The 14,451-nt window shown below is 40.0% G+C and overlaps 1 protein-coding gene across 1 annotated transcript in view; it reads left to right on the top strand.

The window, feature by feature from the left end:
• The first annotated feature begins 697 nt into the window (after positions 1-697).
• The window catches only part of bean1 (brain expressed, associated with NEDD4, 1), a 50,488-nt gene continuing 36,734 nt past the window's right edge, over positions 698-14,451 (top strand). The window contains exons 1-2 of the mRNA XM_078273581.1: positions 698-1,179; positions 9,410-9,514. Of these exons, the coding sequence (XP_078129707.1) occupies positions 9,490-9,514 (25 nt within the window). The 5' untranslated portion in view covers positions 698-1,179; positions 9,410-9,489. The remainder of the gene's footprint in view (positions 1,180-9,409; positions 9,515-14,451) is intronic.

The following is a 14,451-nucleotide window of genomic DNA, read 5'->3' as shown; positions in this document are numbered from 1 at the left end:
CTTTAATGTACTTTAAGGGTGCACTTTGATTATGAGTATTTAAAAGACCTTATCATCCCTAACATTATATCTGTCTGTCACTATAATATTTAATATGAAATCCCAAATTATACTTATAAGTAATCTATTACATTACCCATTCAATATGTATTTCTTTTCACTATTTGTATTTGTTTAAAATGTATACAGTAACACTTGTATATAGACATTGTACTGTATGTTGTTGGTCATTGTTGCTTTTTTATAAATTATATAGACCTACATATTGTACCTACTTGTACATGTAGCCTGCATAACAGTTGTATGTGTATTTATTTTAACTTATCTTTGTTGAGCTTGGTTGTCCTTGTCCATATCTTTATTACCTGTGTACACATGCATCACTTTATTTTGTGGCATCGCTATAGTTTTAAAATGTATCTGTGTTATTGGGGCTAAACTGTGGCCCAACCAGATAATCCCTGTGGTTTTTTTTTGGGAGTTTAATGTCATTTTCACAGTTCATTAACATTGTGACTTGTAGCTCTGGGGTGAGTTCAATCATTGCACTCGTTTCTCAGAGCATCACGTTTTTTGTGTGTTTGGTGAGGCATTTCCTGGCTGGCTGTCTCACCATCGGAATATGCCTGTCCTGAATGATGCGCTTCTCTCCCCAAGCATGACACACTTACTGGGCTGCGGAGCCGAGCCACGGGACGAGGCACGGGACAGAGACAGGACAGAGTCGGACGAACATGATGAGGATGCGGGGAACAAAAAGGCAGATAAGAGCTAATGGCGATGCCGCTATATCGACAGAGACATGTTTATAGGGAAAGAAGACAAATAAATAAAAGATCTGCGGATTGGAGGGTCGTGACAGTGATGATGATGAGGATGTTGTAGGCTAAGGACGGGACCGCTCGGAGGAGGACGCTCGGACGATCGGAGCGCTTCTCTGCTCAGTGTTGATCATCGTGCGAGTAAATCTCGGGTATCACCGAGAGTTTAACGAAGCGCTATTCTGAGGAGGTGAGGCCAAGTCCCGAGAGAGAGAGAGAGAGAGAGAGAGAGAGAGAGAGAGAGAGAGAGAGAGAGGGCTGGGGGATCATTGTGTTGCTGCTGTTGTCAGTGATGTGTAGCGACATTAAGGAGCTGATGAACGGACTTCTAGTTCACATTTTTACATCTTCTTTGCAGGTAAGCAGCTTTCCATCTCTCCTACTGTATCTCTTTCTCCATCTCTATCTAAACTCTCTCGCTCTCATAAAACTACAAATATATACAAGTGTAGCCTACACCACTAGAATAGGGAGTTATAGGGAGGTATGGTTGCAGTTAATATCTTTGGTACTTCAGAGTGACTTTATGCTGACATTATCTTCAATGTTTTTTTGTTTTTTGTACCTCCTACAGTATCACAATGCTATTATGTAATATTCCAGTAGGTGCACTAACAGGATATTAATAAAACACTTTAGGTGGCGTGTAATTACAGGCTACATTTACTCAAGTACACTTTTGAGGTATTTGTACAATTTATGCAACTTCCACTCCACTAAATTATACTTTTGACTCCACTAAATGTAGGCTATCTGACTGACATCATTTCTGGTTACTTTTTAGATTATTTTTAAACATGATCAGCTCAATAATAGATAATGCATTCTTAGAGATTTAACTATCTAACTGTAAATAAAGTAGTTAAAATGGCCTCGACCTTGACCTGCCACAACAATGCATGAAAATGCTGCTTACGCATTAATGCATGTGTTAATAATCCAATACTTGAAAAATCTACTGCTTATTGAGGTCTTTTACTTTTTACAAATATTGTGAGTACATTTAGCTGACTATACTTTAGTACTGTTACTTAAGAAACTTAAGTATTTAACTTGTAAATGTGTACTTTTGAGATTTCTGCACAAACTACTAGTACTACTTTTACCTAAAGGATTATTAAATATGTCTTCCACCACTGGAGCAACCTGAATAAATGAGTGCAGAAGCATGACGGATGCATATGCATACACGACATGAGGGGGTCAGTGAATGCTTTGAGGAGTATTGAATGTCCTTTGCAGTCATCACATCCCATCACCTACGGGCAATATTTGATGGACAGTCATGATGGATGTCAACATTAATACAAAGAAACACACTCACAACTGTGTTTTACAGACACAGTATCCAACAAGAACTCCCTATAGCCTACATTGTGTTGTTCATCTATGAATTTCACAATTGTACCGTTACAGGCAATTACTGTAAAATAAACATGAAGCAAATTTACTATTGCTAACCACAAACACACTGTAGGTCCCTAAAGGGCTTTTGTAGGCGAGTTATAGTGATTTTTGGATCTTTCTCTCTCGCTTAGCTTTCCTCCCAGGCTTCCCTCCTACACACTTAAACTCTCTTGTTTTAGCAGTGAAGTACAAAAGCCTTACAACCCTACAGTAACAGTAACAGTGCAGGCCAAATGTTGTCATACAGTAGGTCACTTTATCAGTGATCAGCATGCATGTGTTATATAAAAGTTGTTTAGGCCTATAAAAGAGAGGAAATCCAAACAGGTGCAGGTGACGTAATGAAACCATATGGGCCAAGATAAAAACAGAATACATGAACTGGATTGAAGAAACTAGATGGGAAAGATAAAATGCATAGGACAGCCACTTGGAAAAATATACAGTGCCCTTGAAAATGTGGTCATCTGTGTTGTTATGTTAAAAGCCACATTTCCAGTTTTATGACAGTTTGATCTAAAGAGCCTCACAGCATCAGGACTGCATGCAGTCTTAGTTCTCGGCTCCCCAGAGGATATCAAAGCCCTTCCATGTGTTATCTGAGTGGCTTTCCCTCTCCACTCAACTGTGAAGGTCAACGCTACAAAAAGCCCTTTGACTTCAGTCTACTCTGACACAGATTTATTCAACATGTTTGACTCTTTAAATTGTAACAAATGGAATAACTAAGGGGGCACTTGGAGAGGGCATGACCTGCGCCAAGGCCATTCCCTATCTCGCAATGTTACCGAAAGTGAAAAACAATTTGTGTATCTGCCCCGTGAGTCTAATCCACTTCAAAAGTTAATGGGTTCTTCCTTGGCCCATGTTGCATCCTTCCACCAATTTTCATTAAAATCGGGCCAGGGTTTTTTCCATAATCCTGCTGACAGACAAACCAACCTCTGGGCAGAGGTACAAAAAGCTAAGACTGGATATATGAAGCTTAAACTGGATATATGAGATCTTTAGTGCAGATTATATCTGTCAATGGAAACAGTGAACTGTAAGGAGTGCATGTAGCAGGCTTTAGCTTGAGAGACACAGACGGGCAGGCAAGCAGACAGAGAGAGAGAGAGAGACAGACAGACAGAGAGAGAGAGACAGGCAGACAGAAAAATGTACTGTATGTATACCCTAAATAAATATTGTTGTGTTTACATTCAAATACATTAGGGACGATAAAGCAACAGCCACGCTCTCTAAGAAATTACAGGTAGAAAAGTGCGCAGGATGTGACTAAATGAAATGAAAGTGAAGTTTTAATATCCAAAATGTTTTTTGTTAACATTTTTATTTCGCAGAGCCACTTCTAAGTTCACATTTGAACTGTACTTATGATAGTTGTGCACACATGCTGTAAATGCAACTGACAATAGAAATGGACATAGAGTATTAAATGGATCCACATATTTTCACTTCCAAATATATTCGTTTCCTTGGCAACTTGTTTAAACTTGTACTGATCACCTCGTCCACTCTGTTTCAAAGCCGGGCCCCCACATCTCACTGAGCTTAGCTGCTGAGTCAAATGATTTTAACACTGAGGGCCTCATGTACTGACGATTTTGCGCCCACTTCAGGCGTCTTTGTTTCGCAATGTGCACGTAAAAGCATGGCGAGGTATGTACAAACAGGCCGCACTGAGGTAAAGGGCAGACTGCCTGTTGCGGGAATTGAAAATGGCAAATTGCGCTTTTACGTGTCATGCATATGCATTCACGGGAGGGTCAAGGGGAAAGTGGGAGTTTTCCATAAAGAGATGGGAGGGGAAGCGTAAAGTGCGCCTAATTATGTATTCCGCGGTATGTACAAACACCGCCCGTGACAGCGCGCCTCTTAAAAGCAGGTGTGAACCAGCCGCAAGCGGGTTTCCTCTCATATGCCTCCTGGTGAAATGGCAGCAGTAATCCGAGCAAGACGAAGACATAGGCCAAGGAGAGGAGCTGAACACTGCTGCACACTTTTTCAGTTGAGTGAACACAAAATCATTAAGCGTTACAGATAAAGCAGCCTTGCAATATTACAGTTACTGGAAGAACTCAAAGATGACATTGAATCTCTGACTCAGCGTTCACATTTCAGTCCAACAGTTGTTAAACTCCTCGCTATGTTACAAATATTGGCATCAGGATCATTTCAAACAGTCATAGCATCCGCAGTGGGAATATCGCAGTCTGCACTCAGCTGTATCATAGCACAAGTACTTAACGCTTTGCTACAGCGCAATTTACGGTATAGTAGGCGGACAAAGGCGCTGATTACCCGATGAACTGCAGGTCTGGTAAATACGACGTAAGCTGAAGTATCCCAGCGTGCGCTTTCTGCGGGTTGGCCATGCAGCTGATAACGCTACGTTTGCAAATGTACATACGTGAGGGCCTGAGAGTCATGATAACCAAAACCATAAGAAAAGATCAAGATTGTAAAAGAAATGACTTGTATAAAAAAAAATCCAACACATTTAGTTACTCAAACGTACCTTAAATACAGTAAAGAAAAAGTGCTTGATAAAACCTTGCACCGAGCGGTGAGCAGTGGTGGAAGAAGTATTCAGATCGTTTACTTAAAAGTACTAATACCACACTGAAAAAATACTCTTTTACAATTAGAAGTCCTGCATTTAAAACGTTAGTTAAGTCAAACCATGTAAGTATCATCAGGAAAATGTATTTGAAGTATTAAAAGTAAAAGTACTCAATGCAGATCAATTTTCAAGTTTTAGAAACTTGAAATGATCAAAACAGTTCTGTCAATCAACTAAGTGTTTATTCGGCTAATCATTTCAGCTGGACTTCAGGTTTTATGCACCACATATCTGGAACAAAGTCCCAGAAAACTGCAGGTCCGCTGCAACAACCCGTTCTCACGCCGAACTCGTAAAATACAGACTTTTCGACAGTGGCTGTCAGCAGTAACTACACAGGGTTTAGCGAGTAGTATGTAACAGGGAAATTCAGCGTAGGGAGGTTGGTCGGGGTGGTGGATGGGTAAAAAACACAGGACTTTCACCCAGGAGACCGGGGTTCGTGTCCCGCGTGTGTCTTTAACTGCCCCGTTATTGCCGACACATTGTGTCACAGAAGCTGCTTTCGTAAGCGAAATGTAAACCCACCCACAAGCTTTTCCTTAACCTAACTGCGTGAAAAGGGACGCCAATAGTCCCAACCAAGCATGTTTAGTTAAAGCGCGTTATATGACGCTAAAGGAGACTTTTAGCGTCATTAACAACGACAAAAGGCACCTGACCAAGCGTCTGTATTTTACAAGATGGGAGTGAGAATGTGTTGGTCGCAACTCTCAGTTCTTTTAAATCAAGGCTGAAGACCTTTCCTTTTAATGCTGCCTTTCTTTAAATAATTGTTAATTTCTTATACTGCACTGTTACTTTTATTCTCGTATTTTATCTGTTTTTCATTTTTTGTATTGTTTTTAACTGTTCTTTAATGTTTTATGTAAAGCACTTTGAACTGCCCTGTTGCTGAAATGTGCTATACAAATAAAGCTGCCTTGCCTAGACTTGCCTAGACTTGTAGGCCTATATATTGTTGGGTAGTTTAATTTATAATAAAAGTTTGTATTTTATAAAGAACATGTGTTTTGTGTTTAAAAGTCTTAATTTGTAAAGTAACTAGTAACTAAAGCTGTCAGATGAATGTAGTGGAGTAAAAAGTACAATAGTTCCCTCTAAAATGTAGTCAGTAAGGCATGAAAAGTACCTCAAATGTGTACTTAAGTACCGTACTTGAGTTAATGTACTTAGTTACATTCCACCACTGGTGGACTGAACCTCTGACCTCTCACTGTGGGGTCAACTCTGTGACCCGGCTGTCATGGGAGTTGAACCCACGGGCTTTTAGCCAAAGCGGGCGCTCTATAACTGCGGGTCCTGCCTGCACGGCTACAATCACTAGTCAGTGTGAAATTGGTGTCGTCGCCGGGACTGACATGTTGAATGGATGACAGGGCTGTGTGGGCCAAATAGACTGTCAGAGAGAGCTGTGAGGAGATGGATGACAGGAGGGAGAGAGGGGCAAAGAGAGAGAAATGACAGAGAGAGGAAATATCAGAAAGAAAGATGAAGAAATGATATAGTGCTGCTGGGGCTACAGGCAATACCTGACTCCCTCAGTTTCTCTATCTCTGACTGGTCCTGTCCCCCAGGCTCTCCTTCTTTTCTTCTGCCTGCCTTTGTCTTATCTGTAGAGTATTACAAGCTCTGCACTGTATATAAAGTGGTTTTGCTAGCAGCGCTGGTATAACAGCTCAGAAATGTGTTACTGTTTTGTCGCAACTTGACAAGTTACTTATAAAATAATGGCCTTGTTTTTTATAGCATTCTTTCCCATTTCATCACATCTGTCCAACAAGTCATCATGACAAAATTACCTTCACGGTTAAGCTTTGATTAAGTTTAGGCAACTAATACTACTTGGTAATGGTCAGGTAAAAATCACCTGCATTGATAAAAGAAACACAAAGAAAAGATTGACTGTTTGTACAAAAATGGGGATGTAAACTGCATTCTGGCCAACTCGTACAGGTTAGCAATGTCAGGCTACTTCTGCCATTTGCTACTTAGAGAGAACTGTAATACACTCATCTGTTTGTCATCATGTGTGTGCAGTCTGATCCAGAAATGTTTTGCATGTAGACTAGTAACAGTTTCTGTGATTGCATCATGTGCAATTTGTATGTACAGTATTTACTCTGCTCTTCCTGTCCGGTTAGGATTTTTAGAAGCCTTTCATCTCCAACCAAACTCCCTCTAAGGACATTCATATGCGATTTTGAGAAATTGGCAGTAGCCTCCAGTTTGGCAACTATAAGCAATGCAAGTCTTTAGAGAGATGACATCATTCCCATTTTGAAACTGCAGTCAAGTCTATAAAAATCTGAATCCTTCAGAACAAACCATCTCTTATTCTTCCTGGAACTGCATTAAAGTATGCAGTAAGTTGTATTGTGCTGCATGTTGGCGTTTTTTATTTTTTTTATTTTAAATGTCTTTGTAGCTGTCATGTGTTGTCCAGTTTGCTTTTTTTGTATTGTCTTCATCATTTGTCCTCACCTCCCCGTCATGACATCTATTGCCAAGATGTTTATAAGCGAGATTTAAAAATGTTATTTGCTTTGGTAAACCAACCATCAGATAAGAAAGGTATCAAGGAAGCAAAGTTTAAAATCCAAAAAATCAAATTCAAGTTGACACTGAAAAAAAAATGAATCTGAGAATTAAAGTATTTTTTTTTTCTCATATTATTAAAGGCTAACAACCCTGAGGAGTCAAACCCCTTACACAAAACAGAGGCCAGAAACAGTGACATTAATGTATTTTCTGTTTATTACCGCTCATTTAGCCTACTGTAATTTAGAAGAGGTCATGTTGTGTTTTCTTTTCTAATTTACTCCTCATGTTTACTCCTCATGTTGTAGCCGTTCCTCTGTAGCTTCAGTTCTTCCTGCAACGCGCAGTCAGGTTGGAGTTGACACAAATCCTTTGAGTTCTGTTTTTTTTCTCTCCTTCACACACAGTTACACACACACACACACACACACACACACACACACACACACACACACACACACACACACACACACACACACACACACACAACAGTTCAAGACTGGGGTGAGAACAACCCATTGTGTGTGTGTGTGTGTGTGTGTGTGTGTGTGTGTGTGTGTGTGTGTGTGAGTGTGAGTGTGAGTGTGAGTGTGTGAGGGAGAGAAAAGAGATACTGTAGTTCAGTCTAGCTGCCAAAGTGTGTTGTCTGTAATATCTGTCGGAGCAGTGAGCAGGGACAGTTATGTAACTACAAAGCAGAATGCATCGTAGGTTCACATGAGTCACACACACACACACACACGCAGACACACACAAAGTAAGGGATTAGATCTTACACAGCATTCATGATTTATCAGAATTAGAGGAAGTGCAGCTTCTCGCCATGACTTGACATGTGACAGAGTGTTTGACAACCTAACCCTTGGAACAGGTTTAATAAATTCAATTCCAGAGGCAGCTACCTACGTATACAATGTCTCAATATGTCTTTTTAAAGACCCACATGTGCATTTGTTCCCCATCGAAGGGGATGATCTCTAATAAGACACTTTCTATAGAAAACATGAAAAGAAATACCACAAAAAAGCCTTAGTGCACGTGGTTAAAAAATTAAAGAAGCCACAGAAATTTAGCAGAGGCGCAACAGGAGCTGTGTGTGAAGAATGACAAGAACATGAACAGGAAGTTGTAAAAGATAGCCTTCATCTCTTCCCACAGATGAGAGCCTGAACCTCAGTTACCTTTCCCTAACTAAATAAATACACACAGCAGTATGATTGTAATCCAACAATGTGATTGTAGTGGGTTCTAATACTATTGTAGTAAAAGTCCAATCAAATAATTCCATGCATAAGTCCAGTATCAGTTGTGAGCATCGTCAACAGGTGCCTGTAGGTGAGTTAGGGATACGGGGTACGATCAGAGAACAGGACAGCATAGAAGATATCAGGGCAGACAACTTGATAGTGGAAGGGCTACTAAGACTTGTTAGACTCAGCCTATAAACTACACAACCACTTCCATGCATCATAGCAACGACAAGTTAAGCTGTGGAAAAAGCAATAACAGGAATAAACAGGTTTTATTCAACATTATATGTTTTTTTCCCCTCATAAGGTTTTTTTTGTGTGTGTTCTACTTCTTTTCTACCTCCATGTAGTATTTGCGTATATGTATTCATGTGTGTGTTATTTGCGTATATGTATTTATGTGTGTTTCAGGTATTGATTGGAACATTTGAACCCTGTGGCAATGTTCCAGAAAGAGCAATGAGCACGCACACGCACACGCACACACACACGCACACACACACACACACACACACACACACCCTGGGGCTTTATAAACAGCCGGGCATGGAGGTTGTGACTCGCACATCAGTCTCTCCTCCCTTCCGCTCTCTCTCTCTTACTCTCTCTCGGTAAAACAACACATCTTCTCTCACTCTCTTCATTTATTTCTCTTTCATTCTCCATCTACCTGCCTGCTGTTTGTTTTCTTTCCCTGCTCTCTTTAGGCCTGCTCCCCACATTGTCTTCTCACTTTCTCTCTGTCTTTGTTGTTACACATATAGCAGCACTGTGTGGTAGAGACCAGAAGTTGGCTTCCTGCCTGTTGAGATGTGCCAATAGGAAACACTGTGAACAGGGGTTCATGCTGATGAAATTGATCTGCTCAGGTATGGAACAAGACTTCCTTCTTTTTTCATGTTGTTTTTATGGCTTAATTAGTCTACTGGTATTACATGTAAGTGTCATTTGTTCTGTAGATACTAAGAGGGGAGTACAAAGCGTGATTTTTTACACTGTAATGTACTGTGTGATGAGAAAAATCTTTATCTGGGAATCATGTGTAAAACAAAAATACAAGACAGCATTAAAGAATGATGTGTATATGTTGTATGTCAGTAATTCAATATTAAAATGTGATATCAGATGAAACCTAATCTTTAAAATGAAAGCGCAAAGTTATAAGTGTAAATAAATGTTAAGGGGCATACAGTACAGTGTGAGTACCTATTTATACTCGGATACTCTACATTTACACAATATGAACTAATGTTTTTGTGGGGTTACATATAAAATCACTTAGACTAGATGTCCTTTAACGATAAACCAACATCATTACGGTGATACTAAACCTTCAACTTGTTTTTGTCCAAAGTTTTAAAGTATTTTACTTCTAACCTTGTGTTGTCCTTGGGTCAAATTTGACCCGTTTTCAAAGTTTTAATATCAGAAATATGGGTTTCTTTGAACCAAAATGCCCCAAAATAACATGGATGCATGGATGTATGTTGTATGGACCCCATACAATGATCTTTGCACGTAAAATTAATGATTACTTTTATTGAATTTTGGGTGTTTTATTCAATGTATCGTGACTAAACTTTGACATAAACCAGTCTATGATCCACTCAACATCCTTTGATGTTAACTATTAGTCAAAATAATTCATAATTTCAGCTTTTTTAACTCAAACATTTGGTATAATGTCATATAAATTAGGTTTATTGACCATGAATTTAAAAATAAAACGTTGAAAAAAGTGACAAAAACATAAAAAAAGCCAAAAATGCTGGAAAAAGCACCAACAATTCAAATTCAAACTTTTGACCTGGATGGACAACAAGTTCATGGTAGACGGGAAGACAACACAAGGGTTAAAGAACGAAAAGTCTGAGTAAATGACGCATTTCAGAAGAATTCCGAAAACAGAAGTGATGTAAACATAGCAATGGGATAAAGGTAAGAGTGAAACCACAAGGATTCAACACTTGAAACTCAAGACTATATTACATGTTGAATATTAGGCCGACATGCACTATATTGACATCGATATAAAACCTGCAGTGAATTGTTATTCTCTTGATTAATCAGTCTGGGTATTGGACAGTTTTTGAGTCCTTAACGGTCTGAAAATTTGCAGCAAACGCATACAGTATATGTAATTCAAATTGTACATAAAAGATGAATTAATATCAGTAAATATGGGTATCTGGCAGTATCGGAACAAAACAAGAAAAACGTCATTGGCCTTTAAAATCACATACTGCATTAGTCAACCTTTACATTCTAGATAATATAGGTTGTGGTCGACATTTGTCAGTCAGCAGTTAAAAGGAAATCTGAATATATAATTGTCAAGAAAAATCAGTGTTGTGTCGTGTGTGCACAGTATAATTTGATTGGTTGTTGTGGGCATCCTTTGTTTATTTTTAACTGGATTACAGGTTGAGCTTTTAAACTCCAGAGAACAAGGTAGATATATTTATGGAAGCTTCCCATCTAAATAAAAGATGAATCGCTGTCTTACGCAACAACTCCTGACCACACTGGAGGCAGGGAAGAGGCAGAAGGAGGGAGGAACAGATGGATGGATGGACAGATGCATGACTTTTATGGATGTGTTTTCCTGTCACGGTTGCCCTCCAAGAAAACTCAATCCTACTGTACTTCCTCTTTCTCGCTCCAATGCATCTCCCAGACTTCTTCCGTATCTGACTCTCAGTCCTTTTGACACCCTCTTTATATCTCTTTTTCTCCATCTCCCACTTTTTACGCCTCCCTCCTCTCATTCTCTCGTCCCGACTCTTTTCCATTTCTCTTCCCCTCTCTGATCTATTATTCACATCCCTCTCTGACTCTCTCTCCCTCCCCTGACACCTGAAATCCCTCTGTCCGCTCCAGGGCGTTTAGACCTCTACCAACAGTGCTTCCCTCCTAGGAAAAGAAATAGAATCATGAATAAAAGCAAAGAGACAGATAAAAAGCGTTGGGATAGGGCGGCTCTATAGATATGGCAATGTATTCCTCCATGTGGCTTATTGTATAGGTTGACATTTTATACAGTTCTGTGTAATCCTTTAAAAAGGCTGGTTCCCGAGTCCAACCATGTAAGACTCAGTTAGGACCACACGTTACGCCATAGAAACAAATCATACATACTTAACTTAAGACACTGACAGGAGCAGAGAAAGGGACAGTTTTAAAGTTTGACATCAACAAGATGATTGGCTTACAGAGGCTGTGCAAAATGCGATTGGTTGAACTTAAAAGTGTGAATCTCCTCAGTCAGCTGAATGAGTTGGAAGTAGAGTAGAAGAGCAAGATTAAAAAAGGTATGCATGAATATAGTCTTGGTGTCAGTCAGGTGGGTCATTTTAAAGGGCACAAAAACCTATTATGTGTGACATTGAGGTATGAGGAGTTGTTGAAATGTAAAAGTGCAGGTGGAAAGAGAACAAGAAAGTGATTACCCCTGTGGAGATAACTTAAAATCCCTTACTGTAATGAAATCTTGCATTAAGTTATTTATGTTCCTTTAAATGTGTTTTTCATAGTGATGTCCAGGCTGAAACCAGAGACAAAGCTTTTCTTTTCTGTCTTTCTTTACATTTTGAGCTCCATAACACATTAATACTTCCAGTGCCACTCAAACCCAAAATATTGATTATGCTGGTTACCACCAGTAGAAGGACATGATTGCAGCCCCACCTGAAGCAAGGTTGTATTAAAAAAATCACTCAACTTTTCCCGGATAAACAAGGGTTCTATAAACTGACCCACCTTTGGGTGCTTTTGCAGTGTGTAAAAGAGGCTGACATGTACCACATGGCAGCTGCTGTTTGTGCCCGAGGGTGGCTTCAGCTGTGGCCCAGAGAAGGGTATGCAGTCCCAACTGCAAGCATAAACATCCACATCTGTCTTCATATTTGGAAGACAGGGAAAGTCACTCAGTAAATGTATCAAAAAACGTCTAAAACCTCAGTCATAACCTTGACCAAAGAAAGATGTGACAGTGTCATAAAAAGTAAATAAATGAGTATTTGCGTGCATGCCATGTCATGCATACATTATCTGAAAGGCCCTGTGGGTGTTGGTGTGTGTGAGTGGGTGCTCATAACCCATCCTCTCACATGACTGCAAAAGATAAAAGCTAAACACAATCTACATATTAGAGCACTGACATGTGCGTGCATGAGATGAGGGCATATCTGAAATGGATTCTCCTTCCGTTCCCCCTCGCTGCACACATCTTCTATCTATCTATCAGAGCTGCGCCACGACGCCTCGCCTCCTCGCCACCGAGCCATCAATCATCACATTCCCATGCTTTATGGAAATGGGAGGACAAACTTCATTTAAACAGCATTTTACCTTCTATCCCTTCCACCTATCGCTCTTTGTCCATCCGTCCATCCATCTGTCCATGCTCTAGTCCAATCAAGTCACAGTGGAAGGTCGTTTATTTAAATCTATTTAAATGGATATGAGGCACGTGCATATGCAGGGAGATTTCACGGCCCAGCAGGTCAGCAAATACCAAGGCTGTTCCACCTCACTAACCCCCCATCAGGGCTCATGGACAATTAATACACACCACAGGTGGTCAAGTTTGCGTATATGTGTGTGTACCTGTGTAAGAGAGAGGGGGAAAAAAAGCATCCATCCATCCATCTAGCTAAAAAAAAAAACACCTGAAGAATCAGGGTAGAGGGGTGATGAAGCATGGGTGAAATAAAAAGAGGAAGGTTGCGATGTAGATGTAACAAGGGAAGCAGTGGACAGGAGCAAGGGACAGTATCGGAAGTGAAATAGGTGCCAGTGGGGAACGCAGCATCACTCTTGAGGGGAAGTAGGGCAAAGGAGAGGAGCAGAGAGGGAAATTGAGGGAGGTGGCTTGGAACGTTTGAAAGAATAAGGAAAGGGGGAGAGTGGGAGGGAGGGGAGAGGAAGGAGAAGTGAAGGGTAAATGTCTTTGCTAATGTCTTTAGGGCCAGTATTGACTAACCCTGGCTCCCTTTGACTTCAGCAGCACACTCGCTGCATCCTCCTCTTCAGTTCATTAACTCTGTCATTTTGAAATGGACGTATTGGCTCGGCTGTTCAATGTCACCATGGATGGATGGATGGATGGATATGTAGTAGTATCAACCATTAAAGGATCATACCGCTTTAGCTTATTTACTACAAAACTGTATGTAATACTTACATACAGTATTACCAAAGCATACCACAGTTACTCTATTTAGATTGATAAAGGTGTTTTCTTCCCTTGCAGGTAACTCTAGCTTAAGTTTAAAAATCAAGTTGCAGAGAACTGAAATTTCCTTGTAGATATCTTGGGTTTTTTGTAAAGTCTTTTTTGTTGTTGTGTAATAGTACAGTTAAAAGGACAGCCTTTATGGTACATTCAAATACTGGTGGGAAGCTTATTGTTTTTTTGTTTTTTTTTTGTTTTGAGTTTTGCTGCCAATAGGAGTTGCAACCTCCTACATTGTAACAGGACCAAATGTGGAGGACAATAAGAAAACATGGACATTGTGAAATGGACAACAGAAGTTAGTTTTTGCAATATGTTGTTTAAAGCTGACTCCGTCTCTCTGGTGTTAAATGGCCAAGCTTCCCACCTTTTTTCATAATAATGAGCTGTTGCACCTCAGGATTTACTTTCATGTAGGAGACCAGTAAGTAAGTAAAAATGTTGGCATTGGTTGTAAAAAGAAAAATGTTGGCATTAAATATCATCCAATATCATAATGTGGTTTCATTGGGTGGTGACTGTTTGCACACCTGCTCCGAGGCAGGTTGATTGGCCTATAAGCATGGCTAG

Source organism: Sander vitreus, chromosome 17 (genome assembly GCF_031162955.1).
Source record: "Sander vitreus isolate 19-12246 chromosome 17, sanVit1, whole genome shotgun sequence".
NCBI lineage: Eukaryota > Metazoa > Chordata > Actinopteri > Perciformes > Percidae > Sander > Sander vitreus.
Note: the sequence above shows the minus strand (reverse complement) of the source record. Positions and strands in the feature narration are given on the sequence as shown.